Source organism: Zootoca vivipara, chromosome 4 (assembly GCF_963506605.1).
Source record: "Zootoca vivipara chromosome 4, rZooViv1.1, whole genome shotgun sequence".
Lineage (NCBI taxonomy): Eukaryota > Metazoa > Chordata > Lepidosauria > Squamata > Lacertidae > Zootoca > Zootoca vivipara.
Window position 1 is genome coordinate 89,613,465 of NC_083279.1, and position 26,615 is coordinate 89,640,079.

The following is a 26,615-nucleotide window of genomic DNA, read 5'->3' on the forward strand; positions in this document are numbered from 1 at the left end:
GTGAGGCTGAGAGAGTGTGGCAGCGACAAATCCACAATTAAGAGGCAGATGCTGAAACGGGAGTGAGAGGAGAGAGGCCAAGAGGCAGAGATGAGTCAGGCTGCTGAAGAGTCATGGGTGTCTCCCCCTCCTGCTGCAACAAGCTTCCCTCGCCCTTGTCTCCCAGAACCAGAAGAGAGCTGAAATGGGCTGAGCAGCTGCAGGCTGCAAGCAGGCGGAGTCTCTGATTGCTTGGGGAAGGCCCTAGAGAGGAGGGGACTTAGAAGGCTTTGGGGAAACAGGGACTTTCAGTCTGAGCAACAGATCCATAGGGCAAGACCCACCAGAGATGAACTGCTGTGACACTCAGCCAAGTATATGAAGTACCTGTTTTGGCTAAAAAAAATAGTTAAGTCCAGCTTTGGCAGTGTGATTTACTGCTGGTTTGTTCTAGCATTCTGTTTTCACAGTGGCCTACCAGCTGTACCTGGGAAACCTGCAAGTAAAGCATGTCTGCAATAGCAATCTCCCCAATCATGTTTCTCAGCAACTGGTATTCAGAGGCATAGTGAGCAATATGCTCCTGGGAAGGACTGTAGTTCAGTGGTAGAGCTTTGAATGCAGAAAGGTCCAGGTTTGATCCCCAGCATCCCTAGGTAAGGTTGGAATGTCACCTGCCTGAACACTGAGGAGTCTTTGCCAGTCAGTATAGACAGTGCTGAAGTAGACACACCAGTGGTCTGACTCAGTATAGAGCAGGGTACTCCATACCTTTGATACCAGAGGCGATACATAATCTGTCGCAACTAGCAGTGATTGATTTGCCTTACCCTCCACGAATTTGTCTAATCCCCCCCTTTAGAATCATAGAATCATAGAGTTGGAAGAGACCACAAGGGCTATCCAGTCCAACCCCCTGCCAAGCAGGAAACACCATCAAAGCATTCTTGACATATGGCTGTCAAGCCTCTGCTTAAAGACCTCCAAAGAAGGACGCTCCACCACACTCCTTGGTAGCAAATTCCACTGCCGAACAGCTCTTACTGTCAGGAAGTTCTTCCTAAAGTTTAGGTGGAATCTTCTTTCTTGAAGTTTGAATCCATTGCTCCGTGTCCGCTTCTCTGGAGCAGCAGAAAACAATCTTTCTCCCTCCTCCATATGACATCCTTTCATATATTTGAACATGGCTATCATATCACCCCTTAACCTTCTCTTCTCCAGGCTAAACATACCCAGCTCCCTAAGCCGTTCCTCATAAGGCATCCAAATCTTTAAAGCCATCCAAATCTAAAACCTCACTGGCAGATAGAGTCCACAGATGTAAAATTGCCAACGACAGCGCCAGCAAATATCCAGATCCCTGGGGAACTGAGAGCGGCGTTGCGTGGAGACAAAACCGATTTTGACAAAACAGTGCTTAATTGGTTTATAGGCGGACCGCGCTGAAAAATATTTCAAAGACTACAAAGACCCCTGGAATGAAGCAGCACATTTAAAAGAGAAAAGGAAGAATCCTTTTAGAACAGGCATGTCAAACTTGCGGCCCTCCAGATGTTTTGGACTACAATTCCCATCTTCCCCAACCACTGGTCCTGCTAGCTAGGGATCATGGGAGTTGTAGGCCAAAACATCTGGAGGGCCGCATGTTTGACATGCCTGTTTTAGAAGGATGGGGGGCTGCAACAAAATGTTGCAGTGTCAAGTGCACATTCCAGTCAGCCAGGCATGCACACCATTCATGAAACTCCATTGCATTCCATTCTGTTACTCTACCGGCACCCTGGTTGTGTATCTTCAGTGCTGCCGCCCCCGACTTTCAGTCAGTACTCTGTGACTACCGAGCATGCTCAGTCCCCACCTGACTGAGAAATGCTCCTTCCTTGCTGGGCTCTCCCAGTTATTGTTTCGTTCAAAAGATTTTCAGTGCGCTTCTACAAATCGTGGCATTGCCCCGGGCTATCTGATACTTCCCTCTTCTGCAAAGATAGTGCCATTTAGGCTGCGTCAGCAACATTTATTTTTTTAACAAAATTTATATACCACTTGATTGTGTGTCGAGGCTTACCAGAAATTACCCTTAAAATAACTCACAACAGACACGAAAATTTTGGTTTGGTTTTTGGCATTAATTTAGGCCACAACTTTATTTAAATATAATTTTAATCCGAGTGTTGGCTTAGGCTTTTGGTTAACCATTCGTCCTTCCCTAAGAAGGACCATCTCCATCTGTCCATTGTGGACAGGACTCAACTCATCTGTCCACTTGGGGCAGGACTCAATCATCTGTCCCCTTTGGACAGGACTCACTTCATCTGCCCCCTCTTGGGGCAGGACTCACTTCATCTGTCCACTTGGGACAGGACTCACCACTGTCCGCTTGGACAGTACCAGCTCCGACTTCCTAAAGGGAAGTCAAGTGAACACCCCTGGGAGAGGAGGTAGCTGAGGCCAGGCATTCTCTCCTCTCTTTTTCCAAGAATGTTCCCCAAGGCTCTTACTCTTATAATTGGCCCCTCCATCCCGCCTATGGCGGGGATGTAAGGATGAGAGCGTAAGCCCCGGGATTCCTTTAACGGAATACTTCTATGTGGAGCAACAAAGGTGTGGGGGGGGGGGTAGGCATCTGGATGCCACACTCCTCTTCCAACCGATTCACCAACCAAAAGCCTAACCGCCAACCTAACAAGATGTGACAATTTGCTAAGCAGTAGGTGAAAACCAAAAGGCAAAGCCAGTCAGCCAATTGGAAAATTCCTACTGGGCCCCTGAATACAGGCGACCCCTAGAGAGGCAAAGCAATGTCAGGCTAAAACCTGCGAAAGAAAGCGGCAGGTGGGAGGGAGATTGAACGCCAAGGCAAAAGTGATCAGAAAATGGAGGACACAAGCTTAAATGGGGGCCCCCTCCACCAATCCCAATACATGCATTTAAATAACCACGCCCCCATTACTCAGCATGACCTGTGGCCTAGGCCCCAGCCCAAACCCTATATTAAATTTCTTAACAGCCCTACCACAACCCCGCTTTATATTAGATGATATAAAGCGCTTTGTAGACAAACCTCTAAGTGGTGTACAAGAAGTAATATAATAAATAAAAACAGCTAGAAACTGTGGTACCTGTAGTAGTTCTGCAGGTAAAAGTGGTTGAGTGGGCACATATGGGGTAAGATGATCCTGCAAGTAACTGGTCCCAAGCCGTTAAGAGCTTTATATACCAATAGTAACACCTTGAACAAGGCTCAGTTCTGTTTTGTTTTTAATTAAAGGACAAATCAGCAACCAGATCTCGAAGCAGAGGTGTTGTATGCTGACAGGGTCTCCCTCTCTGCAACAGCATTGCAGCGGCCCAGGAAGCTGGGAATTTATCCTTGCCCTGGGTGCAGGGCCAAGCGCCTCTATTGGTCAGTTCGTCCTGTGCCCAGGGGAACGCCCCCTAATTCCTGCCGCCATTGGCCAATTTGGTGGCAGGAGGACAATCCAGCCTGCAATAGGCTGGTTCACAGAGGAGGCCTGCCCACAAAGCCGCCCGCCCGAGAAGGGGCAAATGGACCTCTCGGCAACAACACTGCAGCTTTCTGCATTAACTGCAGTATCTGGATCAAGCACAAGGGAAGACCATGTAGAGGGTGTTGCAGTAATCCAATCTTGAAGTCACCAGTGCCTGAACTTCTGGGGTCAAGCTCTCCCGGTCCAGGAATGGCTGAACCTGCTGACACAGCTGGGGCGGGGGAGTGCTTCTAGCCACTCATGTTACCTGGGCTTCCGGTGACGTCACTCACTCCTGGACATTGAAAACAGAAGAAGTGACAAGGAATTCAAATGGTGTGGATCTCACATGCACTTTGATATCCGTTGGAATTTCACAATTCCCTTCACAGGGAACCATGGTTCCCATTAGGTATGAAGGAGAAATTCATTTCAGCCTGCATTTAAAGTCGAATCTAACTAGGTTGCACTTTCCAGAACAATATGTGAACTGAAACAACAGCCACCCTTCAAAAAATTCACACTTCTCCAGATTTTGTGCTGCAGCAAGTAATGTGTACAAAATGCATTTTTGTTGCATTAGTTGTGCACAATGATGCATATACATTAGTGGAAAAAATTATTCATAAAGACTTTATTATTAAGTTTTAAAAAATGTGTACATTAGGTAAATCGCTTACAAAAATGTACATTAGGAGAAAGTCATAGAATCATAGAATCATAGAAGAGTTGGAAGAGACCACAAGGGCCATCCAGTCCAACCCCCTGCCAAGCAGGAAACACCATCAAAGCATTCTTGACATATGGTGTTTCCTGCTCGGCAGGGGGTTGGACTGGATGGCCCTTGTGGTCTCTTCCAACTCTTCTATGATTCTATGATTTAGACACACTAAAATGCTGGTGAATTTCCACGAGGACTTCTTTTTTAAAAAAATCACAAACTGATCTGAAAATGTGGACATCCAAAATGAAGATTAGGGATATGGTGAGATGCTGAAATTGACAGCATTTGTCCAACCCTCGTTCCCATTGATTGGATGAGCATTTTGTAGTTACGGTATTAGGGATATATATCCCCATCCACTCTGTTATTTGTGTTATGCACAAGTAGTTGCAGCAGCTTAAACTGGATCAGAGCCACTGTTCTCATCCAACTCTTGCAGTGTTCACCTTCCTTTGAGGAGGGCTTATATCCCTTGCAGGTTGCTGCACCACAGAATCTAGGAGTGTGGAGGTTGTTTGATGGTCAGACTCATTCATTCTGTATAGATAATTTATTTCAGGTACCTCTCTGGACAAGTTTGATAATGTGATTAATTAAAATTAAGGGTTGCAGAGGAATAGCTGGGTTGTCTTTGTGAAATTGTGTGAAGGATATTAGATCTGAACGATTTTGATGAATTGCTCTTTAAAAAAATGCTCCATCTTATAATGAATTGAGCTTCTCGTACACTATGATTACAATGGATTTTAATTTACATGCTGGAGAGTGTTCCATGGCATAGATTTGATTAAACCGTTTTTGACAGAGTGATACAAATTGTTTGGCTGAATGAATGGAGTGCACTGCTTCAAATCCAAGTTCAGATACTATATATATATATATATATATATATATATATATATATATATAAATGAAACTATATTGGTATATTTATCACTCCTTAATGTTGTGGGTTAAACCACTCAGCCTAGGGCTTGCTGATCAGAAGGTCGGCGGTTCGAATCCCTGTGACGAGGTGAGCTCCCGTTGCTTGGTCCCAGCTCCTGCCAACCTAGCAGTTCGAAAGCATGTCAAAATGCAAGTAGATAAATAGGAACCGCTACAGCGGGAAGGTAAACAGTGTTTCCATGTGCTGCTCTGGTTTGCCAGAAGCGGCTTTGTCATGCTGGCCACATGACCTGGAAGCTATACGCCGGCTCCCTCGGCCAATAATGCGAGATGAGCGCGCAACCCCAGAGTCGGTCACGACAGGACCTAATGGTCAGGGGTCCCTTTACCTTTAATGCATTCAAGGCCCTTATGTACTACCTTGTTGAAATCCTTCCAACAGGTCTGTAAGGTAGTTCAGGATTGTCACTCCCATTTTCTAAGTCAAAATTGAGAGGGTGGGGGATTGACTAAGGTTTCTCAATGAGTTCACAGTCACGATTCTTGAATCAGGACCTTCCTGAATCATAATTTGGTCTCTTTGCCACTATGTGCCACTATTTTGCCACTATGCACCATAATGTTCAACTGGGCATGGTGACATGTGCTCAGATGTTCCCTCCCTGCAATCTTGCCCTGACCCAGGTCCCTGAGACTAGGCCAACCCAGGGACCACCCACCCCAGACCCAGATCAATTTGGGAGTGGGCTAATGTTTAAATAGGTTTTTATTAAACCCTAATTAAATATATGGTATGTGGGAAGGAGAGATGCTGAGTCTCATTGTGCCTTCTAGGTCTTTTGGACTCCAGCTCCCATCGGCCACAGCCAGCATGGTCAATGGTCAGGGATTATGGGAGCTGCAGTCCAAAAGCATCTAGAAAAGACCAGGTTGGGGGAGGCTGGGCTAACTCATCCACATCTGCTCTTGGTGGGTCTTTTGGGAATCTCGGGAAAGTGGCAACTTTCTGAGAGCTGTTATCTGAGATGTTCTTTGAACTAGAGGTGCCAGGAAACAGCATTTGAAATTTGCCAGGCGCATTTTGCACCTGGCTATCGGCCACTTGCGACCGAGTAAAGATGCCCAGGCACCAGAATGGCACCTGATGTCTCTACCATCTGGAAGTGCGTGGCTGGGGATCCTTGGATCTTGCCTAGCAACACATCCCGTAGAATTCTATCATATTGAAAAATATGACTTTTGAGCCGTCTGGCCCCAAAATTGCAACTAGACATTCCATTTTGGCAACGGAAACCCTAGTTTAAAGAACCCTTTGGAGCCTAGCTTATATATCTGAGGTTCTGAAGTGAACTAGAAGCGTCATTCAAGCAAAACATGAAGTGTACCAGACAGGAAACTGTCTGATACATCACCTAAACCGGCTTTTAGCTTCAGTGCCACTCTGTTGCGTTCTGTGTTCTGCAAGCGAGCTATATGTTGTGATGCCCATTAGGGTGATGACTTTTTTACAACCTCATTTCCCTGTATCGTAATTTGATGAGCTTTCATTAAAGATTAGATAAAATCTTACTTTCAAAGAGATTTTATAAAATCACCTCATGCACAAAATGATTTTAAAATTTTTATTTATCAGTTTTTTGACCATTTTTGAAGTCACTGTAAGCAGATATAAAATTGAACCCAAGCTTTAGTCTCATATATACAACATTATATGGGGTCATCAAACACACAAGGAAGCTTTTTTTAGCTGCAGTAACAGTACAGGCGCCGCTAGAGGACGATGTTTTGCTACCTCTCCTGTAGGTTCTTTTCCCAGCATGCCCGGCAGGGTCTGCTGGCTGAGTTTTGAGGTCCCAAAAAGGGGCTTTTGCCTTGCGCTGGTGTGACATTTGTATACCCTATGTTGCTAAGAACACTCCCCATTGTGGAATGTGGTGTTGTGTCCAAATTTGATATGAAATATATATAGAATTGTTAATACAATTTCATGAAATGGTAAAACGGCAAACAAAAAAATTAAAAACGGTTTGTGCGTAACCTTTTTTAATATTTCAATGGAATATACATCATTTTAGTCATTAATAGGCAAAAGTTCATCCATTTGTGCTACAGGAAATAATTTCATCACCGCAGATACATTCAAACTGAAAAACGCATTATGAGGCCATTTCAATGTCTATGCTGATCTCCTGTGAACAGGTCATAGAAACTATCTATTCTAAAGTGAGTCTTTTCAGGAGGAGATGTGTGTAAGAACGTGTCAGGCAGACCTCGGTCTGTAGATTACCGTTTCACAGGGGGCTGGGGAATCTTTTTTTTTTTTTTGCTTGTGTAAAGCACGGGCAGCAATTACACGTGATTGTCTAATTACAGCAGCTTTATTTTTAAAGGGTTACTCCCATAGATGCAACTTAACAGCTAGATAATGAAATGGTACGCGTTTGGCTTTAAATGGGGGTCTCTTGAAACTATGTGGGCGTAGGAAACTCTATATTTCTTTCAACGCTTATTAGAGATGGGGAAGCAATGGCGTCATTCAGGCTCCGCTGAAATCAGTGGAGACCTAGCCGCTGCCGATACTTCCATCAGGGGAGAGAAGCAGAGCCAAGATCTCCCTGTTGCGGCACCTCCACCCCCTGCTATGAAATGCTCAGACTCCACCCACGCTGCCCTGTAGCACCTTCCCGCTCTTAGCTCTGAGGTGAGTTTTGAATAGGTATTTCCATAAGCTCCCTGCTGCCACCACAGATAATATTTATCAGAATGCTCCACCCCAGCATAGCTGCCAAGTTTTCCCTTTTCTCGCGAGGAAGCCTATTCAGCATAATGGAATTTCCCTTAAAAAAGGGGATAACTTGGCAGCTATGCACCCCAGCATAACCAAATATGAGGCATGTGGTGTGATGCAATTGATTTATTGAACAGAAACAATAAACGAGGGTTCTATGATTCCTTGGTGTACACCCAACTTTCTTTATCTCATATCATAAGATTGTAAGTTGGAAGGGAGCCTGGGGGTCACCTAGGTCCAAGCCCCAGCAATGCAGGAACCTCAATGAAAGCATCCACAACAGATAGACATCCAAACTTTGCTGAAAAAACTCTGCCACTTCCCAAGGGAGTCTGTTCCACTGTCAAACAGCTCTTGCCACCAGAAAGTTCTTCCTGATGTTTATCCAAGAAAGTTATTCCTGATGTATGTCCAAGAAAGGAGTCTCTTTTTCTTGTAACTTGAAGCTATTGATTCAGGTCACACCCTACCCCCCCCCAGCACAAGAAAACAAGCTTGCTCTATCTTCCATATGTTGGCCTTTTAGGTACAGTGGAACCTTGACGAATTTTCGGTTTACGAACGCCGCGGACCCATCTGGAACGGATTAATTCACTTTCCATTACTTTCAATGGGAAAGTTCGCTTCAGTTTATGAACGCTTCAGTTTATGAACAGACTTCCAATTACACCCATGCTTCGGGTTAAGTACGCTTCAGATTGAGTACTCCGCGGACCCATCTGGAACGGATTAATCCACTTTCCATTACTTTCAATGGGAAAGTTCACTTCAGTTTATGAACGCTTCAGTTTAAGTACTCCGCGGACTGTCTGGGACAGATTAATCCACTTTCCATTACTTTTAATGGGAAAGTTCACCTCAGTTTATGAACGCTTCAGTTTATGAACAGACTGCCGGAACCAATTGTGTTCATAAACCGAGGTACCACTGTATTTGAAGATGGCTGCCATCTCACCTCTCAGTCTCCTCTTATCTAGGCTAAACACATTACTTTATTGCAATGGCTGCTATAAAACAGATCCTATTTAAAAGACCAAGCCTGCTTCTCATCCACCATCAACTTTCACGCCATCAGTCACCTGGCACCACTCTTAAGGTTGACTTGCCATCAGCATTCAAACTCCCTTTCAAAGGCTCATCCAATCACTGCTCACTATGCATTTACCTTAATTCCTCTATTAATATTTATGCATTATGTTCAAAACACCAGAACCTCATAGTCCACCCCCAACCACAATTGGGCTGCCCTATTCTTAGGATAGTAGCACAGGTGTGTGTGTGTGTGTGTGTGTGTGTGTGTGTGTGTGAAATGCACAGACAGGTGCAGAGATGTGGTCCCCTTAGGTGCCATTTCTGTCCCACAATACTTCCAAGTGAGAGCAGGAAGCCTTACCCTTCTAATTGTCTTATGACATGTGGGTCATATGGTGTCTCCATGAAGCTAAATCAGAAGACTGCTGAGGCTTTGAAAGGCTGCTATGATTTTAACCCAAAGCAGAACTGTCAACAGATTAATTTCCCCTGGCAGAAAGGCTTTAATTACTGTTTCCCCTTTGCTTAACTCTCTCCCCCCCCCTTTTCCTTTTATAATGCAATACTGGTATTTCACTTTAAAATAAAGACAATGAGAGTAGCTCCATCAATCCCTCCCCCTTTGCAGGCAGCAGTGGTTGACTAATTAAGGGGCAATTACGGGGCAATAAATCACTTACCAGTGACAGTTGTGCATGTGTAGGTGCTCCACACAATCGGGGAGGGGGGGAGGCCACAGCTCAGGGTTCATCCAGTCTTGGCCTTGCCCTACTGCTTTCCCCTAGAAAAAACGCAATATTTACTGCTGAATCAGAGCAAACGTCCATTGGGTTTTCTGTGGATTGGTGTTTGCTCCGATTGATCACTGAAGAGTGGGTTTTCCAGGATAAAGCAGCGGGGCAAGTGCAAAACCGCTTGGAGTGATGCCTGGAAAACAAGGGGAAAGTGGAAAACTGCTCAGGCATGTGCTTTATAACAAGCACAAGCCTGGATGAGCCCTCAGTGGTATAGTACCTGGTTTGCATGCAGAAGATTCCAGGCTCAATCCCAGGCATCCCAGGTAGGATTCCCTTGCCTGGAATTCTGGAGAGCCACAGCCAATCACTGTAAACAATACTGAGGTGCAACAGAGCTACACATTTCCTTTGCTCACAGAGGCATGGATGACTAGGACTTATTTGTAAGCACTCTGCAAACCACAACCCGTGCATTTTAATTTAAAGCCTTCCTCGGGGGGAATAGAATTTGATGTTCTTCTTCAAAGAGAATTATCTTGGGGTAAATCAACACCACAGACTTAAAACGGCTTCATTGGTTGTGCTTCTGGGAGATTCTCTATGGATTTCCTATGGAATTGTCAATACCCTTGACCCAAACTAAAAAATGCTAATCGGGGGGGGGGGTTAATGCCAGCCATACAGTTATGAAACTGCCATGTTACATAGATAACCCTAGATATTAAATAGATATTAAATATCTGGAGGAGGAGGAGGAGGAGGAGGAGGAGGAGGAGGAGGAGGAGGAGGAGGAGGAGGAGGAGGAGGAGGAGGAGGAGGAGGAGGCTAGCCTGAGAGGAAGGTTTTAAATTGAAATGTGATTTAGAACAAACTTGAACAATTCAGTTGTTATGATGTGTGACGTTTGCACACCAGCCGGCAATTCTCACCTGCAATCCTAGCACTCGGTTCTAGGGATATTTTGACGCTGAGACCTTGCACTACAGAGTTTGGCACCCCAAGGGTTTACACAGACTACAGAGATAAAAAAAATGAGAAGGTCCTATGGAGAGGTCTGGCAGTGGTGCACATCAATAACTCCTCTTTTAATTGCTACCAATGCAACATGCTTGCTTTTAAAAACTTAAGAACTTATTATCACAGTGGACAAGCAGTTGTCTACGGGAAGCCTGAAAACAGGGCCTGAGCGCAACAGACACTCTTCATTTTTGATTCCCAGCAACTGATATTCAGAGGCATACTGCCTGTCCCCTCTCTCAGCTTCCATGTTCCAATTACATATCCCCCACTGTCTTATTTGATACATGCCTGAGCTAAAGAATTGTTATTATGGTGCCCACATATGTATTGCAAAGTGTTTTTCAGGTACTTAAGAATATACTTTGAGTCTCTGCCCCAAAGACTCTGCAGGTTTTGTTTTCCATTGTGTTTATTAAGTTTTATCAACAAACATGACAACAGAGTATGGTCATGAATTGCAGCTTTTAAATCTACAGGATTTCCTCATCCCAGTGTACATGGACTTCAGAATTCTACAATTTCACGGCAAGGAAGTCTGGTTTGAGAAGCAGAGCCATTCCATCATAGCAGAATTGTGGTCTTTCTGCCCTCCTCTCCTTCTCCTTCCAGCAATGGAACTACAAATCTATGGCTTTCATGCACCAGTTACTGCTACACATGTTTTGAGGCTTGCACCCAGAATAGAATTATATATTTCGCTCTTTGGTTTTTATAGATAATAGCCGTGTCCCGTTGTAATGCTAAGAGCAGGGGTAGGCAACCTAAGGCCCATGGGCCAGATGCGGCCCAGTCGCCTTCTCAATCTGCCCCACAGACAGTCCGGGAATCAGCGTGTTTTTACATGAGTAGAATGTGTGCTTTTATTTAAAATGCATCTCTGGGTTATTTGTGGGGCATAGGAATTCATTCATTCCCCCCCTATATATATATATATAAGTGGACTGGCCCCCTGCTGAAAAAGGTTGCTGACCCCTGGCTAAGAATATACCTGCCCTTCAAACTTCAAACTTATACCATCTACTCCATAGACTTTTAGGAGCTGCAAAATGGTGTGAGTGCCAAACATTCTCTGTTCAGGATCGCTCGTCCTTCTCGTAGACTACAATGCCTAGAGTTCACTAGGGAGAGGGAGTGGTGGCTAAATCAGTTTGTAGTGGACATGCTTTCTATTCCATAGGCAGGGAACCTGGGGCCCTGGGGCTGCTGTTGGACTCCAGCTCCCAGCAGGCAGGATGGGAGTTGTAGTCCAGCAATAGCCAGCAGATCGCCAGAATTTTCCTCTTTCTGCTGTAATCCCTGACTAGAATGAATTCACCAGATGTCAGACATAGATTACTGGAGGTGGGATCATGTGGTTTTTCTGTGGGTTGTATTCAATGTGTGCAGTGAGGAAAAGGCAACTCGTGCAAGCAATCTTCCTCTTTTCTCCTCCCTTCTACACCCCGCAATTCCTCCCCGGGGAATGACTAAAAACATCTTGAGGGCCACAGGTTCCCACCCTCGAAGGAGAGAATGCCTTTTGCCCTTGTGGTGATGACGCAAAACAGCACCATGCTTCTAATGGAGCAAACCTCTGCTTACAGAAGTTCACGCTGCATTCAGTATCAAGATGTGCCATCCTTTTGTGGATTTTCCCCTCCCAAGGGCATGATCTGTACATTTTTCTTGGTTCCTTTCTTCCTCTTGGGTGCTTTTCTTTCCCCCTCCCAATATGAGCGAAGGCTCCTTTGTCTCGGGAAGAGGACTCCTGTGATCCAGTTTGACTTCCTTTGTATCTTTCAGTGGTTTCAACTGCAGCCAAAGTGCCTCAGCTTTTTCATTCATTTAGGAACCCCGACTTGAGTTAGTACGTATGCATATTATCTCTCTGTCTATCCTGCATGGTTCTCATTTATAACCTGCAATCTCGGCACAACCTTGCACAGAACACTGCTTTGGTGGAATCAGCAATTGGTCAGAGATATTAATCGATGCTCCAGCTACATCACAAATGCCACTTTGACACGTTCTGAATCTCGCTGCTCAGTTTTGGCTGCTCTGGGTATATTTGGAGCTGAGAAGCCAGTTGTTTTGGTTGCACTAGTTCAGAGATGGAGGACCTGTGGCCCTCTGGATGCTATTTGGCTCCCAACTCCCATCAATCCCAGCCAGTATAGCTGGTGGTCATTGATGATGGGAGTTGGAATCTAACCACATCTGGGAAGCCACTCCTCCTCTCAATGAGTGTGTTACAGCTATCTCTCCCACTGCACCCACAGTCCCCACAATTTTGCTCCCCAAAGCACAATACGAGCACCGGCGGGACCGTTATTATTTTCCTGCAACACTAAATCAATTCTCAGCTAAGGGTTGCCTGCTCCTTTTGGCTATTCCCCACACATTAACTGATGGCCAGTAAATGGGATTCCTCTTATATTTTGTTATTTAGATGCTACTAATGAGGGCACTTAAATAATGATGCTAAGTACTAATGGAATTTAATGAAAGAACCATGTCTGTGAGTGGGATATCATCAGCAGATGCTGAAGATAGCGCACACCAAAGATGGGGAAACTTTGACCCTCCAGATGTTGCCAAACTGCAACTTCCACCATCCCTGACCATTGGCCATGCTGTCTGGGGCTGAAGGGGGATGGGTTCCAACAGCATCTGAAGGTCTACAGCAGGCATCCCCAAACTTCGGCCCTCCAGATGTTTTGGACTACAATTCCCATCTTCCCTGACCACTGGTCCTGTTAGCTAGGGATCATGGGAGTTGTAGGCCAAAACATCTGGAGGGCCGCAGTTTGGGGATGCCTGGTCTACAGTTTCCCTATCCTTGTCTACACTTTCCAAGGTGGAAGCCCGTGTCAGCATGTGGAAAAATCCCCTCCACTCCTGGTAGCTGCTTCCAATCAGCACATGCACCCCAGGAGAGGCTGATTTTCACCAGAGGAGCACTTTCCCCTTACAACGTCTCCTTCCTACAACTTCTCCCAAACCTTCCATTCCCCCTTGCCTTGGGGTGGGGTTCCTAAGCACATATCACATGGCAAAGGGCTGGTATTTTGGATCCTGTTTGCCAAACATGCACAGACACACACCAAAGGAACCAAGTGGTCCACATATGGTCTATGGCAGTGGTCCTCAACCTTGGGCCTCCAGATGTTTTTGGCCTACAACTCCCATGATCCCTAGACCAGTGATCAGGGATGATGGGAATTGTAGTCTCAAAACATCTGGAGGCCCAAGGTTGAGGACACTGGTCTATGGCAGCAGAGGCCTATGGCAGCCTTTGGGAGGCTCACGGTGATATGCGCATTGTGCCTTCCTCTCCCTGCCTTTGCACAGCCGCCGTATGACAGGGTGACTCCCGAGCACATGGTCACTTCTCTCTGTTTTTGTTGCTCCTGTCCTCGTCCTGATGTGTTAGGTACAAAGGCAGGAAGCTGGCCCAGCACAAGTCGGAAATAGAATGTTTCACTCCAAAAGGGAGTATGGGGAATGGTGGGAGAGCAACAATGAGCAGGTAAGCAAAAGCATGAGCACCGCAACCCCCTCCATCCCCAGGCCGTGTGAGATGTCTGTTAGTCGGAGGAGCACCTCAAGAGACATTGTAACCCACCTCCTCAATGTGTCAGCGCTGTGCATCCCATACGATATGTCTGTAGAAGCTCGGACACGTCACCGCTCCTTGTTTCCTTGTGTGTTGTCGGAACCTGCAAACAGGGTTGCTAAGCCAACCTGGTCTTCTCTTGAGTCTGTAACAACAGCTTGATCTACAGCAGCTTTGGGGGGCAACTGCATGGAGAATGAAAGCGTTGCCGCCTCATGTTTGTTGACCAAGGAGCAAAAAAAAAAAAAAAAGGAGGTCAGCTTAAACAGAAGCTGGCAACCCTAGCTGCAAGACGGACACTGTCTTTCTCAGCGACGGGGACCGTTTTGTCCGCGATTCGTTATTTTGCCGCCAAAAAGGAGACTCTTTGCAACAAAACATCCCCCCCCCTCCTTGCTGGTATGTATTTGGCCTCGCCCAGATGGCAACGAATCATCAGCATCGGTCTCTGGCATGTGTTGCTCTGGGCTACACACATGGTGAATTTGTTACAAATATGCCACTGGCTTTATCCTTTTTATTTTTATACCAGCGATGCATTGTAATGATCGGACAAGGGCTTCCTGGGGCACTCTTGGCATTACTGAAGTACTCTCAGGCATGCATAGTCGGCAATGACAGCACTACAAAATGCATGCCAAGAGCTTAAAGGGTGTCTGAACAAACCCAGAGATCACCACTGAAGGACTCTGTACTGCACTGAGCATGAAGACAATAAACAAAGAAAATTGATAAGCAGCTTGGGGAGCTCAATCCTACCTCCCAAAATCTCTCATCTAGCCTCCGGTATAGGGTCCTACTTATGCCCACCACATGCATCTGCACTTACAAATCTTTCTCTTGTGTGGGATGAGATGCAAGCAATGAAGGACTGAAAAGAGAAGGGAAGAGAAATGTGATTCAGTTCACATTCGAAGGTGAACCTGCTTTCAAACTAGGGAAGCCATTTTTTCTCTAATTTTCCAGGTCTTACTAGTTCTTGTCAGATGCTGCCAGCCACCCAGGAGCAGGCAAGTGAGCTTCAGATGGCAGGGAGCTGGTAGTTCGGATGATATTTATCCTGTTTTTGAGAATCTTCTCCTGTGAAGCTAACATGTCACTGGCTCATAAATTATATCAGCAGTCCAAGCTATTTTGTTTCTAAGCATTCCCCCAGCAACTTTAACATGCACAAAGGACATTTACTCATTCTCGCTAAATTGCTTTCCCTAAAAATTCTTCATCAGCATAAACTTGGAGACATACATATTTCTTCTAGATAAGGCAAGCTCTAAATTTCCTTTTGACAGCTCTAATATCAATACATCAACTTTTACAACTATCATTCCATCCATATATTCAGCTTATCACATTGGCACGTCTCTTAACCCAAAATTTATTGACCATCAACTGATAAACAAAACTTTAAGTGCCTTTATGACCTTGGGTGATAGATTGAGCTTTCACCAAATTTGAGATAAACCTTTAAACATGAACATTAATGACCCAACATTCTTCCTATGTTTATGAAAACAAACCATTCTGCCTTCTGAATGAAGTTGAAATCAGTTACCCAAAATTCTTCTGAAGCTCACTTTCGGGCTGTGTACTTCCCTCAAAAAAACATTACACTTAATTATTTACAATGTCAACTTCTTAATTATTTTTCATGGACCATCCTCATTTGGCTATGACTTGGTTTTGTTAAAATAAAATATGATCTGTTCTTTATTTGGAGATGGATTAATATAGCAGTAGCCATTCCAGAAAAACTAAAGCATCTATAGTGTAATATCTGTGACATTGTGAAAAATTAGCTTCTGACCAGAGATAGTAGGATATGTCATTTTAGCCAGGAATCATGAATAGGCAGATCCAGATTCCTAGAGCAATCTCATCTGACAGCCGAATCAACTTTTAATCAAGATGAAGTAGAAAGTTTACAGTTTCACTTGTAAGGAATACGGTATAAACTTGGTTGCTAAAACCGTAAGAGATAAAGGAATTTCCCATTTCAGTGTTGACATTCCTCTCTGGGTGCTACATCTGATACCCCAAATATGCCTGAATGATAGAGCTCCACCACTGTCAAGTTCTTACAGTGACATGTCTCCATCATTATTTTAGAGCCTGACCACCTCGGTGACAAATTGTGGACAGGGTTTCAGAATGGGAAACAGTGTGTGTCCCCGCAAAAATACGAGAGTCAACCTTCTCCAAAAGCATTTGGATAAGCTACCGAGCATCATTCAAAATGAATAACAATCCTTTTAAATGGACTCCCAGGTGTTCCTTCAATGGCAATCTCTGAGTTGTTCAGGTCATCAATTTAATCCCTGCTGTTCTGTTTTTTTATTCCCTCGTTGGGCGATTGTGTTCACACATCTGCTCAGGATTAATCCACAGCTTCTGTTTGTTTGTCAACCTCTCTGTGTGGCATTCTCTCTCTCTTCCTGCCCCCTCCACCTCTCTCTTCCCTCTTTCTCTCTCTCTCTTGTCATGCCTGTGCCTGTTTCTAACTTGATCGATCTGTTCTGGAAAAAGAACAACAATTCAGTTGAAGAACAAGAAGCAAATTGGTGGGGAAGAAAAGTGCATGCAAATATCAATTTCTCACATGCCGTTTTATCCTGTTGACAGCGGGGGGGGGGGGTTCTTCCCACAGTATATGCAATCTTTGTCCTGTATATTTTCCCTCCAGTGAAGAGCCAATATTCATTCTATAGCATGATGAATTTCATTTCAGTAGAGCTGAGAGACAACATGCTATTGAGGAAGATGCCCTACATTTGTTAGCTTAAATCTTATTAAACAGGCCGAGGACATTTCTACTTGCATGGAGGTAAATGTGCCTGAAATCAATGGGGCTTTACTTCCAAGGAATTTTGGTACAGAAGTCTCACAGGTGGAGAGCAAAGGTCTACCAGCAAACCCAAGAGAGAATTTTAGATATGCATATCTGGTGGGAGAATTCCGCTTTCCTCTGTGAGCCACAGACATGTCAGTCTTGGTGTGGCGAATCTGCAGCAGTGCTCAATTTAGACAGTGCTTTGGAGCATTGATGCATGACCTAACCTTGTCAACTGTATGACAAGTGAGTGTGTGCTGTGAGACTGTTTGGAATATGAAACTTGTTCATGTCTTTGAATTCGGGCTGGGCGATATATTGTCCAAAACAGATACCGGCCGGCCCTGCTTTGGATTAATGCTCATGTTTTGCGCCGGTAACGCAATCTTGGCACAATGGGCTTTGGCAACCAATCCTGTACTTCCCTTGCCTTGTGCAGTGTAGACCAAGAAGGTAAATAAACACTGCAGCCAATAAAACAATTGTTTCCACAATTCCTTAGGTCAGGTTTAGGGAACTTTTGACTTTCCAGATGCTGCTGGACTACAATTCCCATCAACCCCAGGAAGCATGGCTAGTGCCCAGCGGATGATGGGAACTGTAGTTCAGCAACATCTGGAAGATCAAAGATTCCCCACATCTGCCTTTTGGGAAAGAATTGTCCAAGTCTTCATCATATGAGCGTCGATAAAACCCAGTAATTGACATGACAACAGAAGGAACTGAGGCTAGAAGAGCAGAAACCATTTTCTCTTTTCATGTAGGCACAGATGTTTAACTTGTGTTGTTCTAGTTATTTTCTGTCTGTGCCAACATGGGGATAAATCATGGCAGGGATGAAGGACCTTTAACTCCTTGGATGTTGGTGGATTCCTGCTCCCATCAGCTCCAGTCAGCAAGATCAATGTTCAGGGATGAGGAGCGTCCGTAGCCCAGAAACATCTGGAGAGCTGTAGGTTCCCCACGCCAGATTTAAGGCATTGAGATTGGCTGACTTATCATCACAGAGACAAACCCTCATGCAAGCTGTTGCGAGATAGATATACGTTTCTTATTTGTTGCATTTAATTAAGTCGGTAATTTTAAGGCAAAGTCATAGCCGCGCTACCAAGGCATCGATGTTTTGACAGCCTCATAAAACATCCCATCACATAATTGATTTTAGATGATGGAAGCGAAAGCTATTAGTGGGTGGCTTGTGACTGGTTGTTGCTCAAATATAAAAGTGCCTTGCAAACAACTAACATCGTGCACATTAAAATGTTTCATGTTTGTGCATCGGCTCCCATTTTGTGGTTTTCTCCCGCTTCCTTTCCGTGGAAGGAAATTGCTTGGGAGAAGAGAAGGTTAAGGGGTGATATGATAGCCATGTTCAAATATATAAAAGGATGTCATATGGAGGAGGGAGAAAGATTGTTTTCTGCTGCTCCAGAGAAGCGGACACGGAGCAATGGATTCAAACTTCAAGAAAGAAGATTCCACCTAAACATTAGGAAGAACAGTAAGAGTAACAGTAAGAGCTGTTCAGCAGTGGAATTTGCTGCCAAGGAGTGTGGTGGAGTCTCCTTCTTTGGAGGTCTTTAAGCAGAGGCTTGACAGGCATATGTCAAGAATGCTTTGATGGTGTTTCCTGCTTGGCAGGGGGTTGGACTGGATGGCCCTTGTGGTCTCTTCCAACTCTATGATTCTATGATTCTACTTTTCCAGCTCAGTTGACATGATGTTGCCAGGCTCCTGTTACTGTTTGAGCTGATGCGTTGACTTTTCCCAGGGTGTCATTGTAAGCAACATGACCATGACGCAGCTTCCAACTTTTGGAGCCCAGGTTGGTTTGCATGGTCCATTCTAACACCTAGAATCCAGAGAAGGGGGAACACCTAAGTTCTGCTTGGGTGCAATGCCTGAACAGGAAATATGGGTGCTAATAGGAGGCATGGGGTCCTGCTCACTCGTCCCCTTCCAGAACCACCCCGTCTCTGATCTCGGCCTTCCCCTATTGCATGGGGAAGGTACGAAGAGGACTACCTACCACTCCAGTTTTCTTTAACGTTGAGGAGAAGCCCTGTGTGATCAGGTGCCCTGAAATAGGAGGGTTCTCAATCTCATGGAGACTTCTACTCCCCTTCAGACCTCCCTCATTCAACATAGAAAATTTGGGGCAAGCAGAGGCAGGGGCGTTGTGTACAATTGCGGCTGCCCCATTATCAAAAGGGATATTGTAGAGTAAGTAAAGGCAACCCAAATGATCAAGGGGCTGCAGTAACTCCCTTATGAGGAGGCCATAGCCCCAGGTGCCTGTCATTGGGGGTCTCTGGGCCCTAGAGCCCAGTCTGGTATTGCCACCGCACCCCCGGCCCCTCACTGAACAGCCACCCAGCTAGTGTTGGGGGGAAGCACCAGCAAGCAGGAAGGCAGGCAGAACAGCACAGCCCCATGAACCCTCCGTGCCCTGCGCTCACCCAGAGGCAGCAGCAAAGGTTAGGCTGGCGTGTTTACCCTGCGTACCCAGTGCCCGGTCCCACCTGGTGCATGTGCACATGCATGCCAGGTGCCAGCGAATTGCACAACGCTGCTGATTTGCTCCCACAGGAAGTAGTGATGGCTACCAACTTGGAAGCCTTCAGAGGAGGCTTTGGAAAATCAGTGGAGGATATGGCTATCAACAGCTAATAGCCCTCATGACTATGTATTCTGTACACTGTTGGGGGCAATAAGCCTCTGAATAACAGTTTCTGGGGGGCACAAGTGGGGAGAGAACTACTGAGCTCATGTCCTGTTTGAGGGCTTCTCACAGGCTCCTTTGACAAATGGGTGCTGAACTAGTTGGGCCTTTGGTCTGCACTACTGTATTTTAATATTTTGTTGGAAGCTGCCCAGAGTGGCTGGGGAAACCCAGCCAGATGGGTGGAGTATAAATAATATATTATTATTATTATTATTATTATTATTATTATTATTATTATTTGCCTCCTACTAATGTTCATATTTCCTATTCAGGCATAACACCTCAACAGGGTTCTCTAGCCCTTTGATGGAGGTATTTTAAGCAGAGGGTTGTTGCGGTTGCAAGATTGCTCCATTGAGCAGGGGGTTCCACTACATGACGTCTAAGGTTTCTCCCAACTCTTAAAAACCTATTCAGTTGCTTTCTGCAGAGTCAGGCTATTGGTCATCTAGGGCAGCACTGTCTGCGCTGACCAATGGCAGCTTACCAGATTTTCACACGGCCACAGGAGAGGCTGGGAATTGAACCGGGGACGCTGTGTGTTCCATCACTTTGCATGTCTTTCTTGTGCAAAGCCTGGCTTGTTCAGCCTGCATATCGCAAGCCCTTATATAGCTCGGCAGCTAGGCAGATCTGAGACACTACTGAGCTATGCTGCTGTTTGTTTTTATGGTAGGCTCACGGCTCCAGCCAAAGCTTTGTGTGTCTGCCCCCCCCCCCCACGGAAGCTTTAAGGAGACTTTTACTATCTTGCAGCTGCAACTGCAGAGAAGGGGGGGAAACCAGCATTTTAACTTGATTTATCCACAGCTATAAGCACTCATCTGTGGTCTTTAAAAAATAATTACAAAGGTGCAGAGATTTTTTACAGCAGCGGGTTTGCCAGAAATGCTGCACATTCAATGAGATATTGATGCCCCCAAATTCCTGGGAATTGCAAGAGGGGAGAGTGCTTTTGCGCTCAGGTTCTGCTTCTGGGCTTCCCACAGGCATTTGTTGGCCGCTGATAACACGATGCTGGATAGCTCAGCTGGTAGAGCATGAGACGCTTAACCTCAGGATTGTAATTTTGAGCCCCACAATGGTCAAAAGTTTCCCGCATTGCAGAGGGTTGGACTAGATGATACTCGGGTGCCTTCCAGTTCTCCAATTCCACGATTGTATGATTTCATGGCATAATGGGCCATTGGCCAGAGCCAGCAGAAATCTTCCTTCATTATTTCTGTTCAAGCATTCGGGATGCGCAAGTGCTGAATGTGCGAAGGGGCTTCTGAGAAGGCACCTGGGTTGTCCTGCCTCAAGTAACAAAGATATGTGTGTAGGGACAGCCCATAGCTCAGTGGTGGAGCATCTGCTTTGCATGCAGAAAGTCCCAGGTTCAAGTCCTGGCACCTGCAGTTAGGAATGGGAATGTCCCCTGCTGAAACCCTGGAGAGCTTCTGCCAGTCAGTGAAGACAATGCTGAGTTAGGTGAGCCATTGACCTGATTCAGTATAAGGAAGTTTCCTTATACTGTGGGGGGAAATGCATGAAAGGAGAAACAAAAGTTATGATGGATTTTCATGAAACTTTTTTTTAAAAAGAGGAAAGAAATTGATGTGAAAATATGCAAAAAATGGAAAAATAGGAAATTGAGAGAAACGAAAAATGTCAGATTCACCCATTCCTCTGTGGGAGAGAGAGAGAGAGAGAGAGAGAGAGAGAGAGAGAGAGAGAGAGAGAGAGAGAGATGTCTGCCTGTGAACTTGGCAAGGGTTGGCAAACCCAACCAAAATCTTAACAGCAATAAGGACACCTTGTGACAGGGATGGCGAAGGTGAAAGATTATTCGAAGGATGAAGAGCATTGGGGCATTGGGACTGCATTCTGTGGAAAGCTGCCTTCAGTATTTGAGGAGGGACAATGACTTTTGCATGTTTGTCAAACGTCGCTTTGTTTCCCCTCAACGAGAATGCCGGTGATGCGATCTGACTGACCCCTCAGTTAAACCTCCCGGATGGGCAAAGAGAGTGACACATGCGTCCCGAGGCCTAATTGGGTAGGGGTGGGTGGGAGAAGGGAATTTAAAAATGGCCTTCTGCCTCCAATTTCCTGGAAATGCCACTGGTTTTTATGATTGACGCTCTTTAGGGAGCGAAGAGGCTTAATTTGCTACAGGAACGTGACACAGAACTCTACAGTAAAAAAAGAAAGAAAGAAAGAAAGAAAGAAAGAAAGAAAGAAAGAAAGAAAGAAAGAAAGAAAACCAGTCTGGCACTTTCGATATATGGACATGGCAAAGAGCCCAGCTTGAGGTGGCAGTCACTGACTGGAGACTCAGTGCCTCCCTGGCTATTAAATGACACACTTCTGCTCTGTCAAGCAGGTGGCTTGTAATTAGGCAATTAGCTCCCAACAAAGCCAGTTGTGTAGTCACCCTGAATGTCTGGACAATCCTCTCAGAACCTAGGTGGACCGTACGGGAGGGAATTGAATATATGCACGCAAGACTTCCTCGTCAAAAGACTGCTAACTCTCTCTATTCCAGCGTTCTGAGCAGTCTGGAGGCTCCAGGCCAGGAAACCCAACCCTGAATCTCAGGGTGAATGAGAAAGACCATCATATTAACACATGTGCATGGGCGTAGCCAGCATGGGGCAGGGGGGGCAGCTGCCCCCCTAGAGGCAGGGCAGCTGGAGAGGACAGGCAGGGATGCTGCCTGCTGTGCTCCACCTCAGCCTGCTTGGCTGAAGCGAAACGGCGGCAGCGGCAGCGAAGCTGCCTCCGTCGAGGGAAACCTGGACCTGGGCTAACTTCAGCCCACACTCTTTCAAGTCACAGCGAGCACAGCACAGAAAGTGCTGCCCCACAATGCGCCTCATTTGCAATGTGCCTTGTGATGTATGTGGCTGCAGTGTGTAAATCCAGACGACTGGCCCATGCATTGTTTTCCCCTGATCTTGAGGGAAGTGGTTGTGCGTTTGTGTGTGACGTGTGTGGTATGTTATTGTGTGTGGTGCAGTTCTCAGTAGAGGTGCCCACTCTACAATAAGAAGATTGTCTAGGTGGATAAGGCTGTGAACCATTTTGCAGCCTCAGGCATGTTTGTTTTGTCTCAGCCTTTGCTCAACAGTTTATACTTTGGAGATGCTCCATGACATGGATTTGCTTGTTAATAATGTGTAATTTATTTACATGGATTTGTGTGTGTGTGTGTGCCAGAGCAGAGAAGGTTTGAAGCAGCTGTGTGAACTGTAGGGTATCTCTGCTGATGAAAATGATGCTTCTCCTCATTCTTGTCTGTACGAAAGGACCCAGAAACATTTCATCATAGGTGAAATGGACATAATGGCTTCCTCCTCGTAGCCCAGGTGGAGAGAGGACATGACGGCCCTCTTCAAATACTTGTAGGACAGTTGCATAGAAGAAGAAAGCCAAGACTTGTTCTTTGCTGCCTAGATTTTATGTTACAGGAGGCTAAATTTTGGAGAAGCTCCTTGATGGTAAGAGCAATTTGACAATGGAATCGCTTACCTGAAGAGGTGGTGGGTTTTGTTCCAAACTGGAGGTCTTCAAGGAGAGGCTGTACAGCAGTTGCAGGCAACCATTGATCCTCCAGATGTTGCTGAACTACAGCTCCCATCATCATTAGTCATTGGTCATTCTTTCTGGGACTGATGGGAGTTGTAGTTCAGCAGCTTCAGGAGCACCTGCTGTACAGCTGTCTCCTTACAATACTCTCTTCTTCATGCACAGAGCAGAGGGTTGAAGAAGATGGTGTACAAGGAGCCTTTCAACTCCACGATTCTGTGATGTCTGAAAAATCCTCCGCATTCTCTAGAATGCAGTAGAATCCATTGGTGGCTACCTGGTTTCATTTGAGTACCATGATGGTTTATTTCAAGGCTAGTTGATGACTACAGCATTTGCTTATACCGATCTTGACACTTGCTTCTTTCAATAGCAGCTAGCAAATTTAGTTCAGTTAGCTTTCGGGAATGACCCCTGGGGGCTGTGATTCTGACATGTTTATTCAGCGCTGGAACGAGATATAAATTGGGGCCCTTGGTGTGCACACACACAGAGAGAGACACACACACACACACACACACACACAGAGAGAGAGAGAGAGAGAGAGAGGTTTGGGCCAAGCCCTGTTTGCAATGTCTGGCTCTGCATGTTTTTCTGCTACTGACGCCATTCACTGCCCTCCACAGGGGCTTCAGTGTTGGGTGGGTACTGGTGATTTTGAATGGGAGCTATGCTCAGCTGCCATCCATGGGGGCTGCCTGCCATCTTAAGCGACCCCAAACGTATCACCCTAGACCAGTGGTCCTCAACCTTGGGCCTCCAGATGTTTTGAGACTACAATTCCCATGATCCCTGACCATTGGTCCTGCTAGCTAGGGATCATGGGAGTTGTAGGCCAAAAACATCTGGAGGCACAAGGTTGGGAAACACTGCCCTAGACCATAGATCTCTGAAATCAATACATTTCATAGATCTGTGTGTCATTTTGGGTGACCCAAAACGGCTTTGCTCCCATTCATAGGAGGCAACACTGTCTGCTGTGATGGGTTGAGTAGCATCATGGCTGGGGTAAGCTGGCAAATGGGCGTTCCAAACTCTTGGGGCTCTCAGAACATTGCCTGACCTAGCCAGCCACTTGTGATGACCCTGCTGTTAATAGCTCCCTTAGATATGAACCTTAAGTTCCTTCTCTCTCTCTCTCTCTTCCTTGTTTTGCAGCTCCAATGGGAAATCGGTCACATGGGCCCAGAACGAGAAGAGCACAAGCAGGGGAGCCCACCTCTGGCAGAGGCTTTCCGTTCATATCAACAAGAAGGAGAACCCCAACCAAACGGCCGTGATCAAGCCTTTCTCCAAAAGCACAGCCAGCAGCCAGCACAGCAGCAGCGGCAGCAGCGGCGCCACACTCACCGTCCCGCTCCCAGAGCCCAGTGCCAAAATGCTTTATGACGTCTCCGAAGCAGAGGAGCACTACCCGGCTCAGTACCGAGCTCAGACCCCTTCCCCCATCAGCACCATCAGCCAGAGGACCGCCTCACTCAGCCGGACGGAGGACGACGTCCCGACGTTCCAGACAGAGCAAACCCAGCGGAGCAGCTCCTCCCAAGGCTCCCTGATGGAGCAGATCAGCAGCGTGGTGACCCGCTTCACCGCCAACATCAGCGAACTCAACTCCATGATGCTCTCCACGACCACGCCGGGAACCATGGTAGCCACCCCTCTGTGCTCTACCTACCTGATCCCGAGAGAAATCCAGCTTCCTACCACCATGACGACGTTTGCAGAGATCCAGCCTCTCCCTGCCATCGAGGTCAACGGCGCATCCCAGTCGGCCAGGAAGCCGTCCTGTGGCAGCGTCAAAGAGGGGCCTTCGGCAGGAACACCAGCAGCGCCAAAGCCGGACCTCGAAGAGTTGGTGGCTTTGACGCCTCCCTCCCCCTTCAGGGACTCTGTCGACTCTGGGAGCGCTTCGCCCAGTTCCCCGGCCTCCGAATCTGCCCTGTGTATCCCCTCTTCGCCAAAATACGATTCGCTTATGATAAGAGATTATGCTCAGAGTTCTTCTTCTTTGTGAATGTAGCTCACGTTCAACCTTGGATCTCTACAGCTTCAAGACAACAGAGACGGGAGGCCAACCCTCCGAGATCTCCAGTGTTTACAGACACAAATGAGAGTATTGGGTCACCTCGAATAAATAATAAAACACGGACGCAGGAAAGGAAAAGACGAGTTACGCTCTTTAAACACACACAAAATGAAAAAAACTGTTAGCAGATCTTTGTGGCCTTAAAAACATGGGCTTTTAAATGAGATAAAAAAAACTGCACCTATCTTTGAGGGCTTTTAAGGAGTCTCTTAAATCACATACCAAGTGCTTTGCATTAGAATATAACAATGAACCATCGACGACGCATATCAGAGAGAGAGTGTGAAAAGGAAGGTTGACGTGAAGCAACCGTCCAGCGTTTGTTTACTTGGATTCCTTAACCCAGAAGTGAACCTTGACCTTTTATCAAGATAACGGAAGACCAAAACGTTGAATGTACATTTTCTAAGAGACTTCAGATCTGGGACCAAAACAAATCCAGCTCCTTTTTTTGGTTCAAGGCGTTTGTTTGGGTTTTTTTTAAATGAAGATCTCAACCAATAGTCACCTATTCTCTCTAACTGCTAACCTTTTTTTTTTTTGGCTAAAACGTTATGTGTACATGGCAGTCCTCCGCGTGTTGACAGACGTCAGTTGATGCATTGCAGCGGATGACTGCAGTCACAGAGGGCTTTCCAAACGACTTCTCATCCGACAGATTTGTTTATGAGGAAAAGTAATAATAATCTCTTCAGTTAAGTATCTAAAAGAATTTTTTTTTCCTTTGTTAACATTGGATTCGCCTCCAGAGCGACAAAATTCCAGGAGGATTTTCCTGACTATTTCACCGTGTTGCCAACCAATAATGGAGTAGCAAAAAAGAAAAATAATAATAACAATATTAATAATGATATTTTATGGAGTACTGTTTTGTAATTCCCTTACCAGGGCAAATGTTGAGGTGAATATTCTCTTTCTAGCGACGTCGTGGAGCTATTATAGCATAGCTGTGTTTCCCAAGTGAAATCCACACATTTTTATGGAAATTCTTACATTAACATTGCCAGTTTGAAATTTTTACCAGGCTCAAAGGTCTTTTAGTCATAAGGAAAGGGGTCAGTTGTCTGATATTGTTCTCGAGGAGCAGGGAAGGGCCGTAGCTCAGTGACAGAGCATTGCTTTGCATATAGAAGGTCCCGGGTTCTAGGGCTGG

At 45.8% G+C, this 26,615-nt stretch overlaps 1 protein-coding gene across 1 annotated transcript in view; it reads left to right on the forward strand.

Moving 5' to 3' along the window:
• The window catches only part of GRM5 (glutamate metabotropic receptor 5), a 141,203-nt gene extending 115,091 nt beyond the window's left edge, over positions 1–26,112 (forward strand). Inside the window, exons 7-8 of the mRNA XM_035116210.2 lie at positions 14,072–14,167; positions 24,535–26,112. Coding sequence (XP_034972101.2) covers positions 14,072–14,167; positions 24,535–25,390 — 952 coding nt within the window. The 3' untranslated portion in view covers positions 25,391–26,112. The remainder of the gene's footprint in view (positions 1–14,071; positions 14,168–24,534) is intronic.
• Positions 26,113–26,615: the final 503 nt, after the last annotated feature.